This window comes from Geotrypetes seraphini, chromosome 7 (genome assembly GCF_902459505.1).
Source record: "Geotrypetes seraphini chromosome 7, aGeoSer1.1, whole genome shotgun sequence".
Lineage (NCBI taxonomy): Eukaryota > Metazoa > Chordata > Amphibia > Gymnophiona > Dermophiidae > Geotrypetes > Geotrypetes seraphini.
The window spans coordinates 36,096,439-36,118,416 of NC_047090.1; the positions used below are offsets into that span (position 1 = coordinate 36,096,439).

The following is a 21,978-nucleotide window of genomic DNA, read 5'->3' on the forward strand; positions in this document are numbered from 1 at the left end:
TGAAGGGTAAGTAAATGAGTTCTGGACTCTCCTTAATCTAGCACAACAGAGAAGTCATGAGGTTGAGATGTCAATAATTCAGCCATGGGTGTAAAGTTCAAAGTTCACTTTATTAGTGGTAACACTGTGAAAGACTCGACACTGATACTTGTGTACCTTTAATAGCATTTTATTTGATGTAAATATCTAACGTGTTTTTTTTTTATATCTTGTTTTACACTAAAATTCGCATGTACTGTTCCATCTGTCTTTGCTATTTAATTTAATTTATTTATTTTGTGTTTGATGTGATATCAGTTTATATTATGCGTTTCATATTAATATTATTGTTTTTAATTTGTTATGGCTCAGTAGGCTCTTGACAAAGGCATAGATGCCAAAACACTGTCAGGGTCGTCTTTGCAGTGCTACCACTAATAAAGCAAACTTTGAACTTTACACCCGTGTCTGAATCATTGACATCCTCACGACTTCTTCGTTGTACTGTGCTTCCCTCGACATCGAGACCTTTCTGGGCTTTCTTTTCAGTCTCTCCTTAATCTAGTCATGTTTTTCAGGGGTAGTGATAGATCAAAAACTTACCTACCATGATCAAATCAGTTCAGTTGTAAAAAATTGTTTCTTTAAACTATGGATGATAAGGTCTCTCTCAAAAGTTCTTAAGCCAGCTGCTCATAAACGTTCTAATTCATTCCCTTGTATTCTCAAAACTCGACTATTGCAATTCTTTATATAAAGGCATATCACAAAAAGAAATAAGATGTCTACAGATAATTCAAAATACTGCAATAAGAATTATTACAAACTCAAGGAAATTCGACTACAGTATATCACACCACTACTCAAAAATGCTCACTGGTTACCAATCCCTCACAGAATTACCTATAAACTAGCCCTCCTAATCTTTCAATTTCAACAATCCAAATTACCAGCCTTTCTGGACAAGCTCATAATTCCATACTCAATTCTGAGGACTCTCAGATCCACAAATAAGCACCTTTTATCCATCCCTTCTTTAAAGGTAATAAACACAAGACGTACGGAAATTTTCTCGATCACCGCTCCTCAAATCTGGAATCATTTACCACTTTACCTTAGAGAAGAATCCACCTTTGAGAAATTCAAGGGTTCGCTTAAATGTTATCTGTACACCTTTTGAAAGATGAATACTTAGGTAGCCCAGTCACTCTTATCTCTCATGGTCCATGTAAATTTTAAACAGCAACTACTTCTAGATAATTGTTGACCCCTTCCTGTTGGGTTTTTTTTTTGTGCTTTCCTACCTAAATTGTAGTTCTCCCCTCTATCCACCCCAAGTACGTTATGAGTAATGTCTTTTGTTTTATGTCTCAAAGATTATTTTAATTCTGCTGTAAATCGCTTTGAAATTATTTTGTAAGCATTTTTATCAAATTTTAATAAAACCAGAACGAAACGTTCATTCAGGTAAGTTGGAGCAAGACCATTCAGGATTCAAATAATAGACAATAAAATCTGAATAGAATTTGTGTCTACATGGGGGAGCCAGTGTGTCTCTAGGTAGGCAAAGGAATATGGTCATGTTTGCTCAGATTAAGGATCGAGTGCTGTGTTTTCGATGGTCTGTATCTGTTTTATCATTATCATGGGACATGATAAATATAAGATGTTATAGTAATCTAACACTCCCAAAACTAGGGACTGAACGAGGAGACGGAATTGCACCCTTTCGAAAAATTTCCAGACACTTCTCAAGTTTCGCGTTAGAAATGAAGGATTTCTGGGCAACTTTGTTGATCTGTACAAAGTACAAAGTACAAAGTACAGCATCTGCCTATTATCACCCCTAGTAAGTTTAGAAAAAGGCATCAGTAGATAGCTAAGTTTACCTCTATATTGGTTATGGAGGTTGGTTTATCTTTTTCCAACAGTAAGATCCTAGGTTTTTTTTTTCTGTGTTCGGCTTTAACCTGTGGGATATCATCTAGTCTTCGATTATTTCAAAGATCTCTTGCAATTTTGTTGTGGTGGTGGTAGTAGAATGGTTGATAGGTGCAAGGAGGTTGATATCTCGGCATACTATATGAGGTTATACCTAGTTTGTCTAGGGCAGGGGTGTCAAAGTCCCTCCTCGAGGGCCGCAATCCAGTTGGGTTTTCAGGATTTCCCCAATGAATATGCATGAGATCTATTAGCATACCATGAAAGCAGTGCATGCAAATAGATCTCATGCATATTCATTGGGGAAATCCTGAAAATCCGACTGGATTGTGGCCCTCGAGGAGGGACTTTGACATCCCTGGTCTAGGGTATTACCCAAGTTGAACAGCATTGGGGACAACGGTGACCCTTGGGGTACACTAAATGGATTGGACTAGATGTACTATATGTGTTTGCAATTAAATCTATTTTGATTGGTTCTTATGAACCCCACCCTGTTAAAAGCACGTCATGAAACTGGCATATACAGATTATAAATTGTGACTCTTGTTTTAATTCACTGGAGGACATTCTTTTCCTAAGCTTTAGAAAGTGGCTCTTTATAAGCAGAAGGAATTTCTAGTTTAAAGCATGGTTGGGGGTGGCTGGTATTAAGAGTGTTCTGGGCCATGTTTGGTCATTTGAATTTCTATAAACAGAGCGTCAGAGCTGTTATCACTGCGGCCGACGCAAAAAAAAACAACAACACACTACGCTTTTATAAAAGGAGGTGGGTATCTATTAGCTGTTTAAGTTCCTTCAGGAGAACCTTCTAATCTGCATTAAATTAGAGCTGAAACAGAAGACTTCTTTTGCCTGTCTAGCCCTTCTCTGGAGCACACTAGAAGAATTTAGATTGAAAGTCTCAGTTTTAAAATTCAAATGTTCTCTTCAAATATTTTATTTTTGGGTTTTAGTTTAGTCTTTCCTAATTAAACAGATGCCTAGGATCTGCTCTTTGAGGTTGGAGGTCTGGACGCTTTTCTTTGCTTGGTCTTTCTATTGTGAGTTTTCATTTTTTGTCCTGCCTGTTAATTATTTTTGATGTGTATATTTGGGTACACCGACAAATGCGCCCCAACAATTGTGCGCACGAGAATTGCGGCCCGTTGGATTTACCAGTGTACCATCTGGAAGGCCCTGATTTGCTCAGACTCCTCAGGTCCCATCCCTTGGGAGGGGCTTGAGGTGCCTCAAGCCCCTCCCAAGGGACAGGGCCTGAGGAGTCTGAGCAAATCAGGGCCTTCCAGATATCCACTAAAAGGGTTGCCATAATCATGATTAAAACCTAACCCTAACACTAGATAGGAAGTGAATGTTTTGAGTATAGTGGTGGGCGGTCCCACAACCCCCCTCAAAAAGACAAAATAGAATCCTAATTGTTGGGTCACCTCCTATTCAGTGCACACATTTGTCCGTGCACGCAAATGTTAGGGCGTAATTGTATATTTGTTGTAGTTCTTTTTATCATTGTATACCACCCTTGTAGTTACACTCAAAGAATAGTTAATCAATGTTATTGGACTTTGAAAGAAGACAGCTGGTTTATCTAGACTGATCACTATTTACTCACAGAAAAGGCTATTCAATTTTCCCTTGACGGCCTCATAATCAGTCTTATCTGTCAGATAAAAAGCTGCTTTTGTGTTCCCACCAATAGACATGCTATTGGATCAGCATTAATGTCCAAACCAGTGTCCTACAAACGGAACAAATGATCCCACATCATGTTGACGTCAGCATGTGCCTGGTGGCCCTCCAGACACAGCCCAGGAGATCAGGGAAAACGAGGCAAAGGTTCATGTCGGGGGAGGAGGAGAGGTGCCAGCGCAGGAAGTGACTCAATCCCTGGCGGCCTGCCTGGAATCTCAGTGTGGTGCAGCGCACAATTTGCGACACACTGATCTAAAATGGAGCATGGCGGTCAATTAATGATTTATCTTTCAGACTTTTATATGTGTTCACGCCATAAGTGGAACCATTTCCTGTCAAGGCACGTTCCATTCTTTACAGTTAAGTGCAAGATATTAAGGTGCTGATTCTAGAAGTGGCGTTAGTCATGTGTCGATCACAGGTGCCAGAAATGTAGGCCAGAGTTTAACAGTCAGTGGCGTAGTAAGTGTGTGTGTGTGTGTGGGGGGGGGGGTCTTGATGGGGATGCCAGCACCCATCTTACTCTTCATTCCCCCGCTCTTTCCCCATCCCCCCACTACCAGATGCGCATACCTCTTCCCCTCCCCAGTGCCTCTTTAATGTTCCCAGTGCTCATGCCAGTGTTGGCTTTTCCTCTGACATCACTTCCTGGACCCACCCTTAGGAAGTGACATCAGTCCAGGAAGAGCCGACGTTGGCACGACCAGCAGGTTGGGGATTGCTGCTCACACTGGGAATGTTAAAGAGGTGCGGAAGAAGGGGTTGCACACACAGTAGGAGGAGCGTGGGAAGGAGCAGGTTGCCGGTTACATTAGCATTATAGTTCAGTAAACGGGATGGAAGGAATAAGAGTTTAATAGAGATGCTTCCATCTTATTACTGAAATGTAATGGTATATTCAAGCAACCTGATGACTTTGTTCTAGAGTTTATGAGTTATAATTTATTCTTATTAATAATATACTACCTTTCCTGTAGGCATAATAATAATAATAATAAAAAAATCAGAAAGGAATGCCATTATAAGAGAAGAAAGAGGGGGGGGAAGAACCACTAGCTATCATAATTTAAGGCCCAAATTCTACCATCCACAGAGGCAGACATCAAAGACTAACCAACATCCAGTCAAACCTTCAGCCCTAGCATCATCTCTGTTCTGATTTAGGCAGGCACTCAAAAGATGACACCATGACACCAGCACAAATTTGTCCCCATCCCCGCGGGACCTCAATATCCCCGTCTCTGTCCCATTCCTGCAAGCTCAGCCTTAACCACATAAGCTTCATACACTCATGATTTTAAGTGTTTGTGGTTTGTGCAGATGAGGACAGAGCTTGCGGGAATGGGGCAGAGACAGGAAAATAACTTGCCAGGGAGAGAAAATGAGTACCCGCGGGGACGGGGAAAAATGTGTCTCCGTGTCATTCTCTGCTTGGGAGAACAGTATATAAAATTGAATAAATAAATAGTGTGAAAAGTTTCAGCCTCTGATAAGCAGAGCTGGTATTGTGACATCATAATGCCTCATTCCACCAATGCCTAAGAGCTAGCCTCATCAGTGATGTCACAATGGCTTGATTGTCCTTTAGCTCACGTTTACTATTTTGATTTCTAGAGTGGTGCAGTGTAGAGAATGATATGGGGACACATTTTACATGTCCCCGCAGGAACTCAATTTTCCCCGTCCCATCCCCATGAGTTTTGTCACTGTCCCTGTAGCTTCCCCATTCCTGTAAGCTCTGACTTTACCGCACAAGCCTCGAACACTTATGATTTTAAGCGTTTGAGGTTTGTACAGATGAGGACAGAGCTTGCAGGAATGGGGCAGGGACAGAGACAGAGCTCACAGCGACGGGACGTGGATAGAGAGATCCCATGGAGACAAGGAAAATTTGTCCCCCGTGTCTCTACTCAAAAGTTCATCTCAGATCTATTGAATTAGTCCAATAAAAAGGTATCAGCTTCTTTAATGACCATTATTTCTACATATTCAAGTGGACAGTCAACACACGGTACTTTCTTTTTAAAAGAAATATCTAAAATATTTATTTAAAAAACAAACAAAGAGACAGTTGATGAAAGGACTTGTTAATGGCTACACTGAGGAGACAATAATGAAGAAGCACCCAGTGATTCCAAGGGTAAAAGGGAAAAACAAACAAAGAGCGAAAACTCTAGAGTCAATGTTCTTGATATATGTGATAAAATCCCAATAAAGGAGCTAAAATCCAAATGGTGTAAATAATGAGGAAACACTAGCCACAATCAGTGTAGGGTGTAGACCCGTATAGGGTAGACCTGACACAGTCCATGTTTCAGTCAAACAGCCTTCTTTGGGGGTCCTACTTGGTCTAACTACAAATGAAAAATTGGAACTTCAATCAAGCACTTGTGCATTTTTGGCATAAGAACGTAAGAATAGCCTTACTGGGTCAGACCAATGGGCCTTCAAGCCCAGTAGCCTGTTCTCACGGTGACCAATCCAGGTCCCTAGTACCTGGCCAAAACCCAAGGAGTAGCAACATTCCATTGTCTCAGAATAATAAGCAAGATTCCGGAACCCCAAAAAGTAGCAACATTCCATACGGAATCTCCAAAGGGTAGCAAGATTCTAGAATCCCAGAGAGTAGCAACATTCCATGCTACTGATCAAGGGCAAGCAATGGCTTCCCCCATGTCTTTCTCAATAACAGACTATAAGAACATAAGAATAGCATTACTGGGTCAGAGCAATAGTCCATCGAGCCCAGTAGCCCATTCTCACAGTGGCCAATCCAGGTCCCTAGTACCTGGCCAAAACCCAAGGAGTAGCAACATTCCATACAGAATCCCAAGGAATAGCAACATTCCGGAATCCCAAAGAATAACAATATTCTAGAATTCCAAAGAGTAGCAACATTCCATGCTACCGATCCAGGGCAAGCAGAGGCTTCCCCCATGTCTTAATAACAGACTATGGACTTTTCCTCCAGGAATTTGTCCAAACCTTACTTAAAACCAGCTACGCTATCCGGTTATGATTTTATTGCTTTTTAGAGTGACTTTTTCAAGTCTCTTATCCAGTGTTTCAGTTCTGAGTGTCACAGAAAACACAATAGGAAATGTACATCGCTGTATTATTTTGGTTTCCCCGTCACTGCAAGGGCCTCACTTTCCAGACAAATCAAAAGATTAGTGTTTCCAAAGAGATTAGAATTCCTCGGTTTTGATTCGCACTGTGAGCATTTAGTTTCTGCATACACCGTGTAATCAGTAGACATTCTTCCATTACTTCGCAGGCAAATTCATAAGGCACAGCTACTTACACTAATAAGGTACAAGACATTACTAAAATTCCACAAAGCAATATGGACAAATATTTTTATGAGAAGTCATAGTTTAGAATTTATTATTGATATTCCGCCTTTGAACAAAGCAGATTACAGCCAAACATACACAAAAAAATAACAAAACAAACATGTAAAAAAAAAAAACATCAGAATTACCAAGTCATAGAAAAGGATCAGTCATCATACTTCATCTTACAAAAAAGATGAAGCTTTAACAATATTTTTTTAAAAATTACACAAATCTTTTTGTTGTTTGATGTATTCTGCCAGACTGTTCACTCAGCAGGTCCTCCTTTCTTTGGTCTTCTAGGTCATGGGTGTGGCATGGCCTATCACCAATTCCCGACTCCACCTCCTACTTCCTCCCAGAACTGCACTTTAAATCTTCGGGCCAGCCGCCATGCAGCGTCAACGAGCAGGCCTACCCCCCAGAAGTAGAGTGAAGGATTCTGGGGCAGGCCTGCTCGTTGACGCTTTGCGGCAGCTGCCCCGAAGATATAAAGTAGAACACCAGGAAACAGGTGGGAGGGCGGGCACCAACCGTCAACCGCTAATTTTTGGGGAGGCCATGGCCCTTGTGGCCTCTCCCGTTCCGACACCTATGTTCTAGGTAACTCAGAACTTGCCCCAGCTAGGACCACAGCAAACAAACTTTCAGTCACAGCTATCTAGAGTTTTCTCTATTGTTAAAACTTCCTCTCTAAGCACAATCACATTATAACAACGTAAGAACATAAGAATTGCCATACTGGGACAGACCGAAGGTACATCAAGCCCACTCTCCTGTTTCCAACAGTGGCCAACCCAGGTGCCAAGTACCTGGCAGAAACCTAAATAGTAGCAACATTCCAGAGCTGGGTTATGATGTCAAAATGCTTCATTCCACCAATGTCTAAGAGCCAAACTCATCAGTGAGGTTGGGTGACAGGTCAAAATTGCGCAAGACAATCGTGCACACACAAAAACGCGCGGACAACTCAGCGCTAAGACAGTACCGCACAAACACAATTGCGCGCAACACAATTCAGCGCAAGAATATCTCCGCACAAGACAATTGAGCACAACGACAACTGAGCGCGAGACAATTAAGCGCAAACATAACTGAGCGCAATGACAATTCAGCGTGCCCCTAGATGGCGCCTGACGAATGAAGGACACGCGCACGTCCAGCATGTTAACACGTGATCACGTCAACGCGTTTTCAATATGGTTCCCTTGACTCTTTGCGTTTTCAATATGTCACGTGAATGCATTTTCGTAACTATGGTTACATTTCTTCATTATATATGTCCTCCGAACAGGCCGCCTTCCTTTCGCTGCCTGACCGTGTCCGTTATAGGTGAAGATCTGGTTTTACTAGTACTTCATCTATAACGAATATTTGTCTAGCGCGGATTTTTCTCGCCTCCGTGAGAGTGAACGTGCGTCCACAGTTCTTTATTTACAGGTATGTTTATATTTTCGGTTAACGCGCGCGGACCATATATTTTAATGTGACCGTATATTTTAATGTCGCTCCCTTTGCAAGCTATCCGAGATGCGCGCTACACAATCGCAAGAAAAGCGAGGGTATAATAATAATAAAACTAAGCGCAACCGTTTATATTTCCGGGATGTTTATATTTGCGGTTAGCATGCGCACGCGGACCGTATATTTTAATGCCGCTCCCTTTGCAAGCTATCCGAGATGTGCGCTACACAATCGCAATGGCTTGATTGTCCTATACTTGGCTCACATAAGAACATAAGAATTGATGTACTGGGACAGACTGAAGGTCCATCAAGCCCAGTATCCTGTTTCCAACAGTGGCCAACCCAGGTTCTAAGTACCTAGCTAGATCCCAAGTAGTAAAACAGATTTTATTCTGTTTATCCAGAGCATAAGCAATGAAATAACCCAATGACAGCTATGCAGGAAAATTATCATAGCAACATAGTAAATATTGACAGATAAATACCCATCTAGTCTGCCCAGTAAGGTGACTAAGGCTGTAACTGCTGATCTGTACAGATTACTTCTCTCCCCCCCTCCCCCCCATAGTCTATGAAACATGGATTGAGATGTTATCTGAAACGGTGTAAACCAGATAGTTTCACCCTTCATACTTGACTGGTATTCCTTCTCTCCTTTGGACTATGTTTGTTAATGATACAGTACAAAACAGGAGAAGCAGGTTGGTGAATTTTACTCAGTTTTCCTGCATAGCTGTTATTGGACCATCAGCCAAAGCAACTTATTCAAATGACTCTTATTTATTTAGTTCATGTCTTTCCGGTGGCAATCCAAGGACAATAGATATTTTCTTGTCTCCAGAGAGCTTAAATCTAAGTTTTACCTGAGAGAGTGAAAGGTTAAGTGACTTGTCCAAGGCCACAAGGGGTTGTCAAGAGAAGTCCAACCCTAGCCTTAAAGATAAAGGGTGGATTGTAAACAGGTCTTTGAGTACAGATTCATTTTTTTGTTCTTTTCCTTTCAGAGTTACCACTATTATGTCTTTTTCCAGGTGCATTTTTAATTTGGAGGATTTCACTAAATCAAGATAAATTTTAAAGAAAAAAAACACACAACAGTTTGGACTTTTTTTCGGCATGAAGTTGATAAAAACCTTGCAGGTCAGGCAGTGAGGGGCTGCTGTCCCTTCCCCTCCCCCCACTAGGATACACAGTTTATAAGACATGTGGTCCTCAGCCCCATGTTTAGGTCAAGAAACAGCAAAGCAATCCTGATGATGGGACATGAGAACATACCTTTATTTTGGTTATTTATATACCATCTATTACACTTCCCCCTCCCTATTCGCGGTTTCAGGGTTCGTGGTTTCGATTATCCATGATTTTTTTTTGGGGGGAAAGCATAGTTTAGGACCTTCCCGCCTTCAGCATTTCACAGATTACTCCTTACCTGGTGGTCTAGCGGGCTTTCGGGACAGGAGCGATCTTCCTACGCTCCTGCCCTGTGTAGATCGCCAATAGGAAATGGCTGCCATGAGCTCTCGTCGTAGTCTCGAGAGACTATGGGAATTCACGGCATTCATTTCCTATAGGCGATCTGCACAGGGCAGGAGCGTAGGAAGTTCATTCCTGCCTTGAAAGCCCGCTAGACCACCAGGTAAGGCTGTGATGCCGGGAGGAAGGCAGGGGTGGGTCAGAGCCGGATGAGAAGTTATTTGCAGTTTTTCACACTTCGCAGTCCAGCTCTGCCCCTATCCCCCCGGAAATACCGAGGGAGAAGTGTAATTGTCTAAGTGGTTTATGTTTAGATACTCGGGCCAGGATTCCCAGAAACCCGCATGAAAAAGCGACGGTCTGCTAACGCAGCTGTTTTGATACATAAGAACATAAGCAGTGCCTCTGCTGGGTCAGACCAGGGGTCCATCATGCCCAGCAGTCCGCTCACGCGGCAGCCCATCAGGTCCAGGACCTGTATAGTAACCCTCTATCTATACCCTTCTATCCCCTTTTCCTTCAGAAAATTGTCTAATCCCTTCTTGAACCCCAATACCGTACTCTGTCCTATCACACCCTCTGGAAGCGCATTCCAGGTTAAAGAAGAACTTCCTAGCATTGGTTCTGAATCTGTCCCCTCTTAACTTTTCTGAATGCCCTCTCGTTTTTGTAGTTTTCGAAAATTTGAAGAATCTGTCCCTCTCCACTTTCTCTACGTCCTTCATGATCTTGTAAGTCTCTATCATGTCCCCTCTAAGTCTCCACTTTTCTAGGGAAAAGAGCCTCAGTTTCTCTAATCTTTCAGCATATGAAAGGTTTTCCATACCCTTTATCAATCATGTCACTCTTTTCTGAACCCTCTCGAGTATCGCCATATCCTTCTTAAGGTACGACGACCTATAAAAACCTGAGACATTCTTAAAAGATTTCCTACATTTGCATGTGCCCATCGCTGAAGGATACATGCGCAGAAAAAACACCATTTAAAAAAAAATAACACACTCTCCCGCTGGCAGCAGGAGAGACTTTTATCAATCGCACAAAAAATATGCCTTTCTCTCCCAAAAAACTAATATAATTCAGGTAAATCTTGTAATTTGTTTTTTTATGTAAAATTTAATCAAGACCCACAGCCAGAAACATACAAGACGGGTATCATACAAGCGCTAAAGAGGAAACATTGGCTTTTAACAAGCGCGCATGAAACATGCCTGTCTCTCCCCAAAATTCAAAAGAAGCGTGATTTTACTACCCTCCACTTTAAAATATATTAGATACACATTTTGTTTTCCATTAGCCACAGTCAAAACACAAGTGCTGGCACTGTAACAGCACCCTCGGATCACTCACTGCTTTTTGTCACCAAAAGCTGACGCCGCTCTTCAAAAATGCCTTCGCAATTTTTAAGAATCCACTGGAGGACTGTTCAATGTTAAAGAGCCCTTTTGCATGCCATTTTTGGAGACTGCTAGAAACCTCGTTAAAGACAGAGATAATCCGTTTTGATAACCCGCTGCTAAAATGCGTGCAGGTTAAACTGCCGGAAAACAATTTAGCAACGGCGTTAAAGTTTTGAGAATCTAGCCCTCAGTCATTTTGTCCCTAACTGTCCTGGTGGGCTCATAATCTATATAACGTACCTGGGGCAATGGAGGATAGAATGACTTGCCCAGGGTCACAAGGGGCAGCACAGGATTTGAACCCACATCCTCAGGGTGCTAAGACTGTAGCTCTAACCACTGTACCACTCTAGAAATCAAAATGTAGCAAAAGTAAGCCAAGTATATCATAATAAGCCATTGTGACATCACTGATGAGGTTGGCTCTTAGGCATTGGTGGAAAGAGGCATTATGATGTCACAATACCAGCTCTGGTTATCAGAGGCTGAAACTTTTCACACAATTTATTTTTCTATACTGTTCTCCCAGGGGAGCTCAGAATGGTTTACATGAATTTATTCAGGTACTCAAGCATTTTTCCCTGTCTGTTCTGGTGGGCTCACAATCTATCTAACATACCCAGGGCAAGGGAGGATTGAGTGACTTGCCCAAGGTCACAAGGAGCAGCGCAGGGCTTGAACCCACATCCTCAGGGTGCTGAGGCTGTAGTTCTAACCACTAGGGGCCGCTCTTAAGCAGAAAGACTCCGAAAGTCATTCAATCTTTGTTTGTTCCATGTACATCCTTTGCTTAAATGGTATTTTCATGCCTCAAATCCTCCTTTGTTGGGTCCCATGCACCAAATAGCAGGTCTGAATGAAATGATTAAAATCAGTGAACTGTTGGACTATAGTCAGAGTTCTAAAGTGTAGGAACAAAAGCGCTAGCATACAGTTAAATGCCAGAAAGTAAGCATCTAATTCGCTTCATGTGAGCCCTGGTATTTATACTTAATACAAATGAAAATATTTTAGTCTGACACAGCATTCATCTCAGAACATTTGGGATAATACGAGGGGGTGCTGATAAGTTCTCAGCCCAACCAAGAAGAGAATGACATGGATACGGTTCAATCAAAGATCTGAAACAATGTCAAAACATAGCATTTCATTTCTGCAAATTGGCCCTTAACAAAATAAGATAACACTCTTTTCAGCTACAGAGGCAAAATAATGCTCAGAACTTTTCAGCACCTCCTCATCTAATATAATAAAACGCTAGGCCACGCATGCGCCGGTTTTCCGTGAGCTGTAGCGACCCGCAGGTAGGAGTGCGCATGCGCGGCTTAGGGTTCTGTTTTTCGGTCTGGCCTGCTCCCTGCTCTTTTTCGGTCTGGCATGCTCTCTGCTGCTCCTTGCTGTTTTCCAGTCTGGCATGCTCCCTGCTGTATTGTATTTTTTAGTTGAAAGACGCAGCGGTGGCTCCTCTCACGATCCCCGCCTGCATCGGACTTCCGACGCAGGTGGGGATCATGAGAGGAGCCACCGCCGCGTCTTTCAACTAAAAAAATACAATATGGCAAGGCAAGCAGGGAGCAGGCCAGACCAAAGCTCCAACTTGAACTGCCAGTTGCCGGCTCCCTTGCCAGAGTTATTTTTTCACTTTAAAGATGCCGCTGCGGCTCCTGTCACCAGGGAGTCGGCCAGATCACCACGGCAGCCACTCCCCCCCTCCCGCCCTCTGAGCAGGCGAGTGAAGCCCGGTACTTCTGGGTAATTAAGGGGCGGAGTGCGGCGCATGCTCAGGGTCTGAGTGGAGAAGCCGGTGCTAGAGCCGCTCGCGCACATTAGCGCTGGCTAATGCAACCCGGGTAAGGGAGGTCAAGCGGGGAATCAGTTTGGCCGGAGGATCGCTCAGAGTTGGGACTGGCGTTCACCTTCGGATGAAACAGTAACCAGCTCCAGGGGAGCCGGACGACACCTACATGTAACAGACCAGCGGCACCCCCAATTTCCCGAACCGCCCCTCCCCCCAAGCAACAACAAAAACTCCTCCCGATGCCTGCGGCTGTGACCCCCCATCCCAAGTAAACTCCCCTGGAGCAAGATCGGATGCCCGGAAAAGGGGGAGGGGGAGATCACTCCCAACCGTCTGAGGATCTTTTGTAATGGAGTTATGGCTGGTGGTCAGCAGCAGCTGCCGCCGCAGAAGCTGACAATGGGGATGTGTAAGAGAACGGGGCAGAAAAGGGGATATGTGTGAGAAGGAGGATGCAAAGGGACATACTGTATGTGAGAAAAGGGGGCTGGGCCTGGAGGCTGAAAGAGAAAAGATGTGAGAAGGGGGCTGGGGGGGCTAAAAAGGGGTTTGGAGCTGGGGCTGTAAAAAGGGGACATGTGAGGGAAAGAGGCTTTAAAGGGGGGCTCTTGGGTAAAGAGACCTGATGTAGGAGGCTGTTAAAAGAAGACAGTTCGGAGAAGAGGGCTGGAGCTTGGGACTGCAAAAGGTGAGTTGTGAGAGAAGGGGCTGAAAAGGAAGACAGGTGTGATAAGGAGACTGGGCCTAGAACTGAGGGCTGGAAGAGTAGGTATGAGAAGGGGGTTGGGTTTGGGGGCTATAAAGGAATGTGTGAGAGAAGGGAGCTGGGGATGAAAAGAGGAGGAGATGGGAGAAGGGGGCATGTGAGAGAAAGGGGCTGAAGATAGGAGCTGGAAGAATAAGTGAAGGGGGAATGAAGAGGGAGTTCTATGGAGGTGAAGGACAGAGAAAGGAGACAGATTTTTAAGTTGGTGGAAATAGGGAAGGTAAAAGGGGAAATGGGAGCCTGAATAGAGGGGGTAAGACATAAGAAGAATAGCCATACTGGATAAGACTAATCTATTCTAGCACCCGTTAATGTAATGGGCTTAAACACTAGTATGTAATAAAAATGAACCAAGTATAGGACAATGAAGCCATTGTGACATCACTGATGAGATTAGCTCTTATTGGTAGAATGAGGCATTATGACATCACAATCTCAGCTTTGGTTACCAGAGACTGAAAGTCTTCAGGGGATGCTGAAAAGTTCTCAGCCCAACCAAGAAGAGAATGACATGGATATGATTCAATCAAAGATCTGAAACAATGTCAAAACATAGCATTTCATTTCTGCAAATTAGCTCTTAACAAAATAAGATAACACTCTTTTCAGCTACAGTGGCAAAATAATGCTCAGAATTTAGGGAGTTGGTTGGTGGGGTTGAGAACTTTTCAGCACCCCCTCGTATATCCTTTAATAAAATGCTAGAGCGCACATGTGCTCTTGAAAAATCGTGAGCGCTGGCGCCCTGAGGTGTGCTTCTGTGGCAAACCTCAGGGCGCATGCGGGGGCTGGAGGCGCGCGACTCCAAACCTGGCTCCAGCGGCATAGGTGGCTCCAGCGGCCCTCCACAAACCTCCCGGCTCCAGCGGCATAGGCAGCACTATAAACATGCTGCTTCGCCCTTCTACTGCCGATTTCCTCTGCCGCGTCTCTGATGACATCATCGGAGACAGACGTGGCAGAGGAAATCGGCAGTAGAAGGCCGAAGAGCAGCGTGTTTAAAGTGCTGCCTATGCCGCTGGAGCCCCGAAGTTTGTCGGCGGTGGGAGGGTCAGGAGCAGGCCAGATCCAGCAGGACAAGGCACTAAAAGAAGGGGGAGGGGCCGAACGGAGCAGGGAAGAGAAGGTAAGAGAAGGGAAAGGGGGATGGGGGAAAATGCTGCTACTGTTTCCGCACAGGAAAGGGGGGGGAGATAGGAGGGAAATGCTGTTGCTGCTACATAGGGAAGTGGGATGGAAATGCTGCTGCACAGGGAAATGGGGAAAAATGACAGACAGACAGCAGGAGGGAGGGAGACATAAAGAAAGAAAGACACAGGGGCAGGGAAAGGGCCAGAAAGACAGACAGAGAAAGGGGGCCAGAGAGAGAGTCAGTGGAAAAGGAAAAGGGGGCTGCTTTGGGGGGAGGGGTGTGCTTGAGGCAAACAGCTTTGCTCTGGGAGGGAAGATAGAAGGGGCCATGGAGAGACAGGGAGAGGGGGCTGCTTTGGGGGGAGGTGTGCTAGGGACAGACAGCTTTGCTCTGGGGGGGGGGAAGACAGAGAGGGCCATGGAGAGACATTTGGGGGGGAGGTGGGTGCTGGGAGCAGACAGCTTTGCTCGTGGGGGGGGGGAGGGGGAGACAGAAGGATACAGACAGCGGCCAAGGAGAGAGACATAAAGAAACACAGACAGACAGACACATCTATTCTAGCACCCGTTAATGTAACGGGCTTAAAGACTAGTCCTATAAAATAAAACCCTAGCCGCACATGCGCACTCCTACTTGCGTGTTCCATTTTCCCTGATCTGTGAGATGTAGGTCCGTAGCCGCATCATCAGAGACGTGGCAGAGCAAATCAGGGCAGTAGAAGGCCCCGAAGCAGTGTGTGTAGAGTGCTGCAGACGCTGCTGAAGTCACAGGTTTGTCGGGACCGCGGGAAGGGAAGGGGGGGGGGGCGGAAAGGGACTAAGGGAGCCGGCCAGACTGCAGGAAGGGAAAAGGTGGGGTAGGGGAAACGCTGCTGCTGCACAGGGAAATAGTGTGGGGGGAGGGAAATGGAGGGGGAGGGAATGCTGCTGTGGCTACTGCACAGGGAAGTGGGGGGAGAGAAATGCTGCTGCATAGGAGGCAGGGAGAGAGACAGACAGATAGATAGATAGAAAGAAAGACAGACAGACAGTGGGAGGAAGGGAGACAGAAAGAAAAGAAGAAAGACACAGGGGCAGGGAGAGACAAAGAAAGACAGACAGACAAAGGGGGCCAGGGAGAGAGACAGACAGAAAGAAAGACAGCGAGAGGGAGAGAGAGACAGAAATAAGGAAAGACAGACAGACATATATTCTAGCACCCGTTAATGTAACGGGCTAAAATACTAGTCTACTATATAACAATACCTTACACAAAATAAACATTTTTAAGTAAAAAGGAAAAAAAAAAAAGATAGGCTTTAAACCTAGATCCAAGCTATCTAAAATCTTCAAAAATAAACATGATATAAAGCTGCCACAGATTATTTTTTTACCTTCCTTCATTGACTCAGTCGTAATTTATTTAATTTTACAACATAAATTCTTGTCATTTTGTTCTGTACAGAACTCGAATGCAGAATTTATTACACAAATGAGGATTCAGAATGATCTACAGTAAACAAGTGTAAACTAAACTGGTCTAACGTTGATTTTCTTTCCTGTCCTATTGCAGATAATGTATTTTAGTTCGCTATTCCCGTATGTGGTACTTATCTGCTTTCTTGTTAGAGGACTGCTGCTAAACGGCGCACTGGATGGGATTCGTCACATGTTTACCCCTAAGGTAGGTACTACGTTCTTTTTGAAACCAGAGTTATGACGTATAAGTAAGACCGATGTAACTCTCCCTCTTAGAGGAAGATTATTTAGCTAAACTCAAACAAATTTGGTACCAGATTATAATTGTGTGCTCACAATTTTGCAAACCTATGCAGATATCTGAAGCTAATTAGCGACAGAGGCCTCAATGTTTATTTTCAAACTGGAAAAGGAAATATGCACCAGGAATAAGGAGAACACCATTAATCCTACTCGTTAAGAGCTGACCCAGACTAGCACATTTTACAAACCTATATATGCAAACGTGCAGCTGCAAATCTCAACATTGATATATAGGGGCATATGTGTGCCTTTCCTTTCTGAAGTGGATAAAACACGTCGATTTTATGCTGGCTCTCTAAAATTGGGTTTTGCATATGTAAATGCAGATATTTACATACATAAATTGTGACTAGAACTTCTAAAATAAGAATTAAATTGCTAAACGAGGGGCACCTGAAACGTTCTCAGCCCAACCAAGAAGAGAATGGTGTGGAGCCATGAAACTTACAAGTTATTCCACACTTTTTTGTTTCAAAAGGAGGCAAATGCATCTAGCAAATGGGCACAAGTATAGGGAAATCAAGCCATTGTGACATCACCGATGAGGTTGGCTCTTAGGCATTGGTGAATTCAGGCATTATGACATCACCATAGAAGGGGTCGCTGAAAAGTTCTCAGCCCAGCCAAGAAGAGAATGACGTGGATATGCAATGAAACGAAAACTGTCAAGAAAAGTGTGGAATAACTTGTAAATTTCATGGCTCCACATCATTCTCTTTTTGGTTGGGTTGAGAACTTTTCAGCAGCCCCTCATAGAATTTCTTCCGTAAAATAGAAGAAGCAAAGCTTGAAGGTGGAAGTCTTGAAACAATCTACTAACAGAAGTGATAGAGGCCACTGTTTAGAAAGATGTGCAAGGTTCAAGGGGAGCAGGGAAAGGACATGGGGGAGAGGGGAACTGGGTTGCAAAGAGAAAGTTACATGTTCATCTACCATAACTGGATGGATTTCAACTGAGAAGACTGGTTGGATATTTTTGCTTCCATTTACAACGTTGATATGTTGATATAGGTTTGTGGATATTTTGTGACCAACAGTGTGTTGTTTTTTAACTATTAACAGCTCGAAATAATGCTGGAGCCCAAAGTATGGAGAGAAGCTGCTACTCAGGTGTTCTTTGCCCTTGGTCTTGGCTTTGGAGGAGTCATCGCTTTTTCCAGCTACAACAAAAGAGACAACAACTGCCATTTCGATGCTGTCCTGGTGTCCTTCATCAATTTCTTCACCTCCATACTTGCAACATTGGTGGTGTTTGCTGTTTTGGGCTTCAAGGCAAATGTTATAAATCAGAATTGCATTATCCAGTATGAATCATTTCTTTCCTTCTTTCATGTGTCGTTATATTCCAGCAGGAATTCCCTGCAAAAGGGTCTAAAGCCGTTTTGATTACTCTTTGCAGAAATTCCGCAAAGATCGTGCATCTTTTAAAAGCTGGCAACCTCAGTCGTGATATGATTCCTCATCATATCAATTTTTCAGCCATTACCGCCAAGGACTATCATTTGGTTTATGATATCATTAAGAAAGTGGAAGAAGAAGAGTTCGCTGCTCTTGGTCTTGCACCTTGCCTAACGGAGGATGAACTCAACAAGGTAAGGCTGGCGTTTTCTTGAGAGATTCTATGGAAATATCTTCCTTAGTAGGTTTTAAGTGGTGTGATGTTTACAGTGAAGTTGAGGTTAGAATGCATAATTCAGATTGTGAAAAGAATATTTTCCCCAAGAACTCGGGGCCATAGACAATTACACCATTTAGGATCATGGATTTGATATAGGCCTCGATTCATAATGGCGCCTACCGGTAAGCACCTAGATTGGGATGCCTACTAAGATAGGTGCCTAACTTAATTTAAATTGGTTTAAATAACATATTAACATAGTAGATGACAGCAGATAAAGACCCAAATGCTCCATCTAGTCTGCCCAACCTGATTCAATCTAAAAATTTGTTTGGGGGGGGGTTCTTCTTTTCCTTAGCTATTTCTGGGCAAGAATCTAAAGCTCTGCCCGGTACTAGGTTCTGTTAATTGAACAGCACCATTAAAAATCAAAATTATTAAAAAAATTTTTAGCTAGGCATCTCTATTGGTAGATGCCATGAAGGGGTCTACACCAAGGAAAAACAATTAAAAAAACATTATGGGTAGGCGCCATGATTAGGTCTACACTGAGGCACCTACCTGAAAGTAGGCATGGTTAAGGGAAGAGTTTGGGAGAAGATTGCCTTAAGCGCCGGTAAATTAGGTCAAGAAAACCCTGGCCTAATATGCCAGCGCCTAAGATTATGACGCTTACCATTCCTAAGTCAAGTTAAGCGCCACTAGGTACGATTCTACAAATGGTGGCTAGTGGTTGATTGACACTCATGCCTAGCAGTTAGGTGCCATTTATAATATCCGACCCATACTGCTTTTCTGTGGGTACAATCAAGGCGGTTTACATATATTGTATATGCAGGTACTTTTTTCTGTTTCTAATGGGCTCACAATATTAAGTTATGCACCTGGTGCCATGAAGGGGTAAGCCCAGGGTCACTAGGAGTTGCAGCGGTATGGTATGGATGCCAGAAATTATATTTTAAATGTTTTTTTTCTCAGTCATGTGGGAAATCAAGAACAGACAGTACAGCATGTGTTGTATGATATAATGAGGTGGTTCTTTTCAGCTAGAAATCCGTAAGAACTATACTGTATAATAAATCAGAAAACTAAGCAAAATTCTTAAACAGTATAAACCCCTATGACAAGGCTGCTTGAGTACCTGATTGTAAAAACCGCTTAGATAACCTTGATAAGCGGTATATCAAATCCTAATAAACTTGAAACTTGAAACACCACCCAAAAAAAGTGTAGAAAAAGAGACCTCGGATATTACATTCCCATTTCATCACAACTACGTTATAGACGCACTATAGAGAATCGTGCTTAGTGAGGCTGAGCGAATCTAAGCGTGTCTATATTGTTTAGACGTCTTTTGCAGAATCGCCTCGTGCTCAGCATTCTGCCCCCTGGACGTCTAAATGACGCTTAATTTTTAGACGTCCTTTACGGAATCTGCCCCTTAATGTGCTAATTAAGAAGTTTTCCCCGCCTCCTTGAGTTGCGCAACACCTGCACTCATAATACGTGGCATTATGATTCTTCTGTAGCCAGAACGCCAAATGGCTATACGTTATTCAAAGCAGGATTGGTGTTCAATTTGGGCTTAAGTCCAGATTTTATTCAACTTTATTAAAAGTGCCCTAAAGTTAGAACAGCCTTTGATTTCTAAAAGGAGGTTCACATGCATCTGGGGGGGAGGGGGGAAATATATTTTGTATTGTTATTGATCGACTGTAAGTGCTGTATTCTAATAACTGTATGTAAAATTTAATGCACTTTGTTCTTGTTTTGAAAATTAATAAAGAAGTTAAAAATAAAAGACCAGCACAGAGGGCTGTCTAAATTTATGAATATACGTAATTGCTATACAGCAGTAATATAGCCAGGCAACTGATTTAGGGTGAGCCTGTGATCAAAGTGGCTGAGCCAAAATTCCATCTCTGTCCCCCCCCCATTCCCCCCACCTAAAGCAAATTCAAGTTTAATTTTTGCTCCCTGGTGCCCCCTTATGGCTGCAGGTGGCACCTATATGGCTGAGGGGGGAATTCCAAGCCATGCTAGCCAAAGACCTCCTCCCGCCCAAAAAATTGACATGTTGGGCGGCCATTGACACTGTCCTAGAGTCTCTGCCGCTAGCCACCAACCTCCGTGCACATATTCTAAGTTTCACTCCTCTATGAAAATTGAGCATGCATGAGGGAGGGAGTCACTTGCATCTAGGAACAGTGGCGGCTCCGGGACAGTGCCGGCAGCTGCCGATATGTCAATTCCTTAAGCAGGGAGAAGGTGTTCGGCCGACGGGGCTTGGGAAACCCCGCCAGTTATACTGTAAGAGATGAAATTTTAGGTAGGCCTGAGCCCAAACTGGCTACGCCACTGCTGTATAGATGACACCAGCCCTGGCTGCCCCTCAGCACCAGCCACTATTGAAATGTTGACATTGACTATTCCGGGGGGGGGGAAGGGGGGTTCTGCCACTGTTATTGGTGTTTAAAACAACCGTTAACAACCCTGCCTGGATGTCAACCCATACATATATACGCACAGAAAATGTAAGCAAAAATAGAAAGATACCATTTCAAACTTGTGAAATATGTATTCATAGAATCCTCTGGTATAAGAGTATTCTTATTTTTAGACAGTTTCCTTTGCATTGGACCAAATAAAATTTGACTCATTCTTATGTTGTCATTCTCTTTTTTTGTTGGCAGTCAGTACAGGGAACTGGTTTGGCTTTTATTGCCTTTACAGAAGCGATGACACACTTCCCAGCGTCTCCTTTCTGGTCGGTCATGTTCTTCCTTATGCTGGTAAACTTGGGCCTTGGCAGTATGTTTGGAACCATTGAAGGAATCATCACACCACTTGTCGACACTTTCAAAGTTCGGAAAGAGTTGCTTACAAGTGAGTAAAATCATTTGGGCCTGATATTCGGCCCATGGGAGGCAGCCCAGCTACTTCCTGCTGGCCATGGCAATCCCAAATATTCAATGCCAGGGCGAATCTGGCCACCAGCATTGAATATTTGAGTCAAAGTTCGACAGCTTGCTCTTGACCAGTCAAGCTGATTTTAAGATGGCACCATTTTGGAAACCACAGGAGAGGACCAGAAGTACTGGGGATCACCCCTGTCCCATTTAAGAACATAAGAACATAAGCAGTGCCTCCGCCGGGTCAGACCATAGGTCCATCCTGCCCAGCAGTCCGCTCTCGCGGCGGCCCAAACAGGTCACGACCTGTCTGACTCACCAGAAGGGGCCCCCTTGCCACCTTGGTTTCCCATTGAAGTCTTATCTTCCCATCGAAGTCCTAACCCTCCAGTCTTGCACATTCATGACCTGGTTGGGTTTCTATACTTATTACCTGGTTTGCTTTCTATATTTGTATTACATCCCAGCACCTCTCTCGGTATCCCACGATCCCTTTATCCCTCAGGAATCCGTCCAATCCCTGTACCGTACTCTGCCTGATCACTTCCTCTGGTAGCGCATTCCAAGTGTCCACGACCCTTTGGGTGAAAAAAAACTTCCTTGCATTTGTTTTGAACCTATCTCCCTTCAGTTTCTCCGAATGCCCCCTCGTACCTGTTGTCCTCTTCAGTCTGAAGAATCTGTCCCTATCCACCCTCTCCATGCC

At 43.7% G+C, this 21,978-nt stretch overlaps 1 protein-coding gene across 2 annotated transcripts in view; it reads left to right on the forward strand.

Moving 5' to 3' along the window:
• The window catches only part of SLC6A15 (solute carrier family 6 member 15), a 132,371-nt gene that overhangs the window by 94,043 nt on the left and 16,350 nt on the right, over nucleotides 1-21,978 (forward strand). For both annotated transcript variants that reach the window (XM_033951661.1, XM_033951660.1), the window contains exons 6-9: nucleotides 16,534-16,644; nucleotides 17,805-18,046; nucleotides 18,142-18,334; nucleotides 21,054-21,246. In XM_033951661.1, the coding sequence (XP_033807552.1) occupies nucleotides 16,534-16,644; nucleotides 17,805-18,046; nucleotides 18,142-18,334; nucleotides 21,054-21,246 (739 nt within the window). The remainder of the gene's footprint in view (nucleotides 1-16,533; nucleotides 16,645-17,804; nucleotides 18,047-18,141; nucleotides 18,335-21,053; nucleotides 21,247-21,978) is intronic.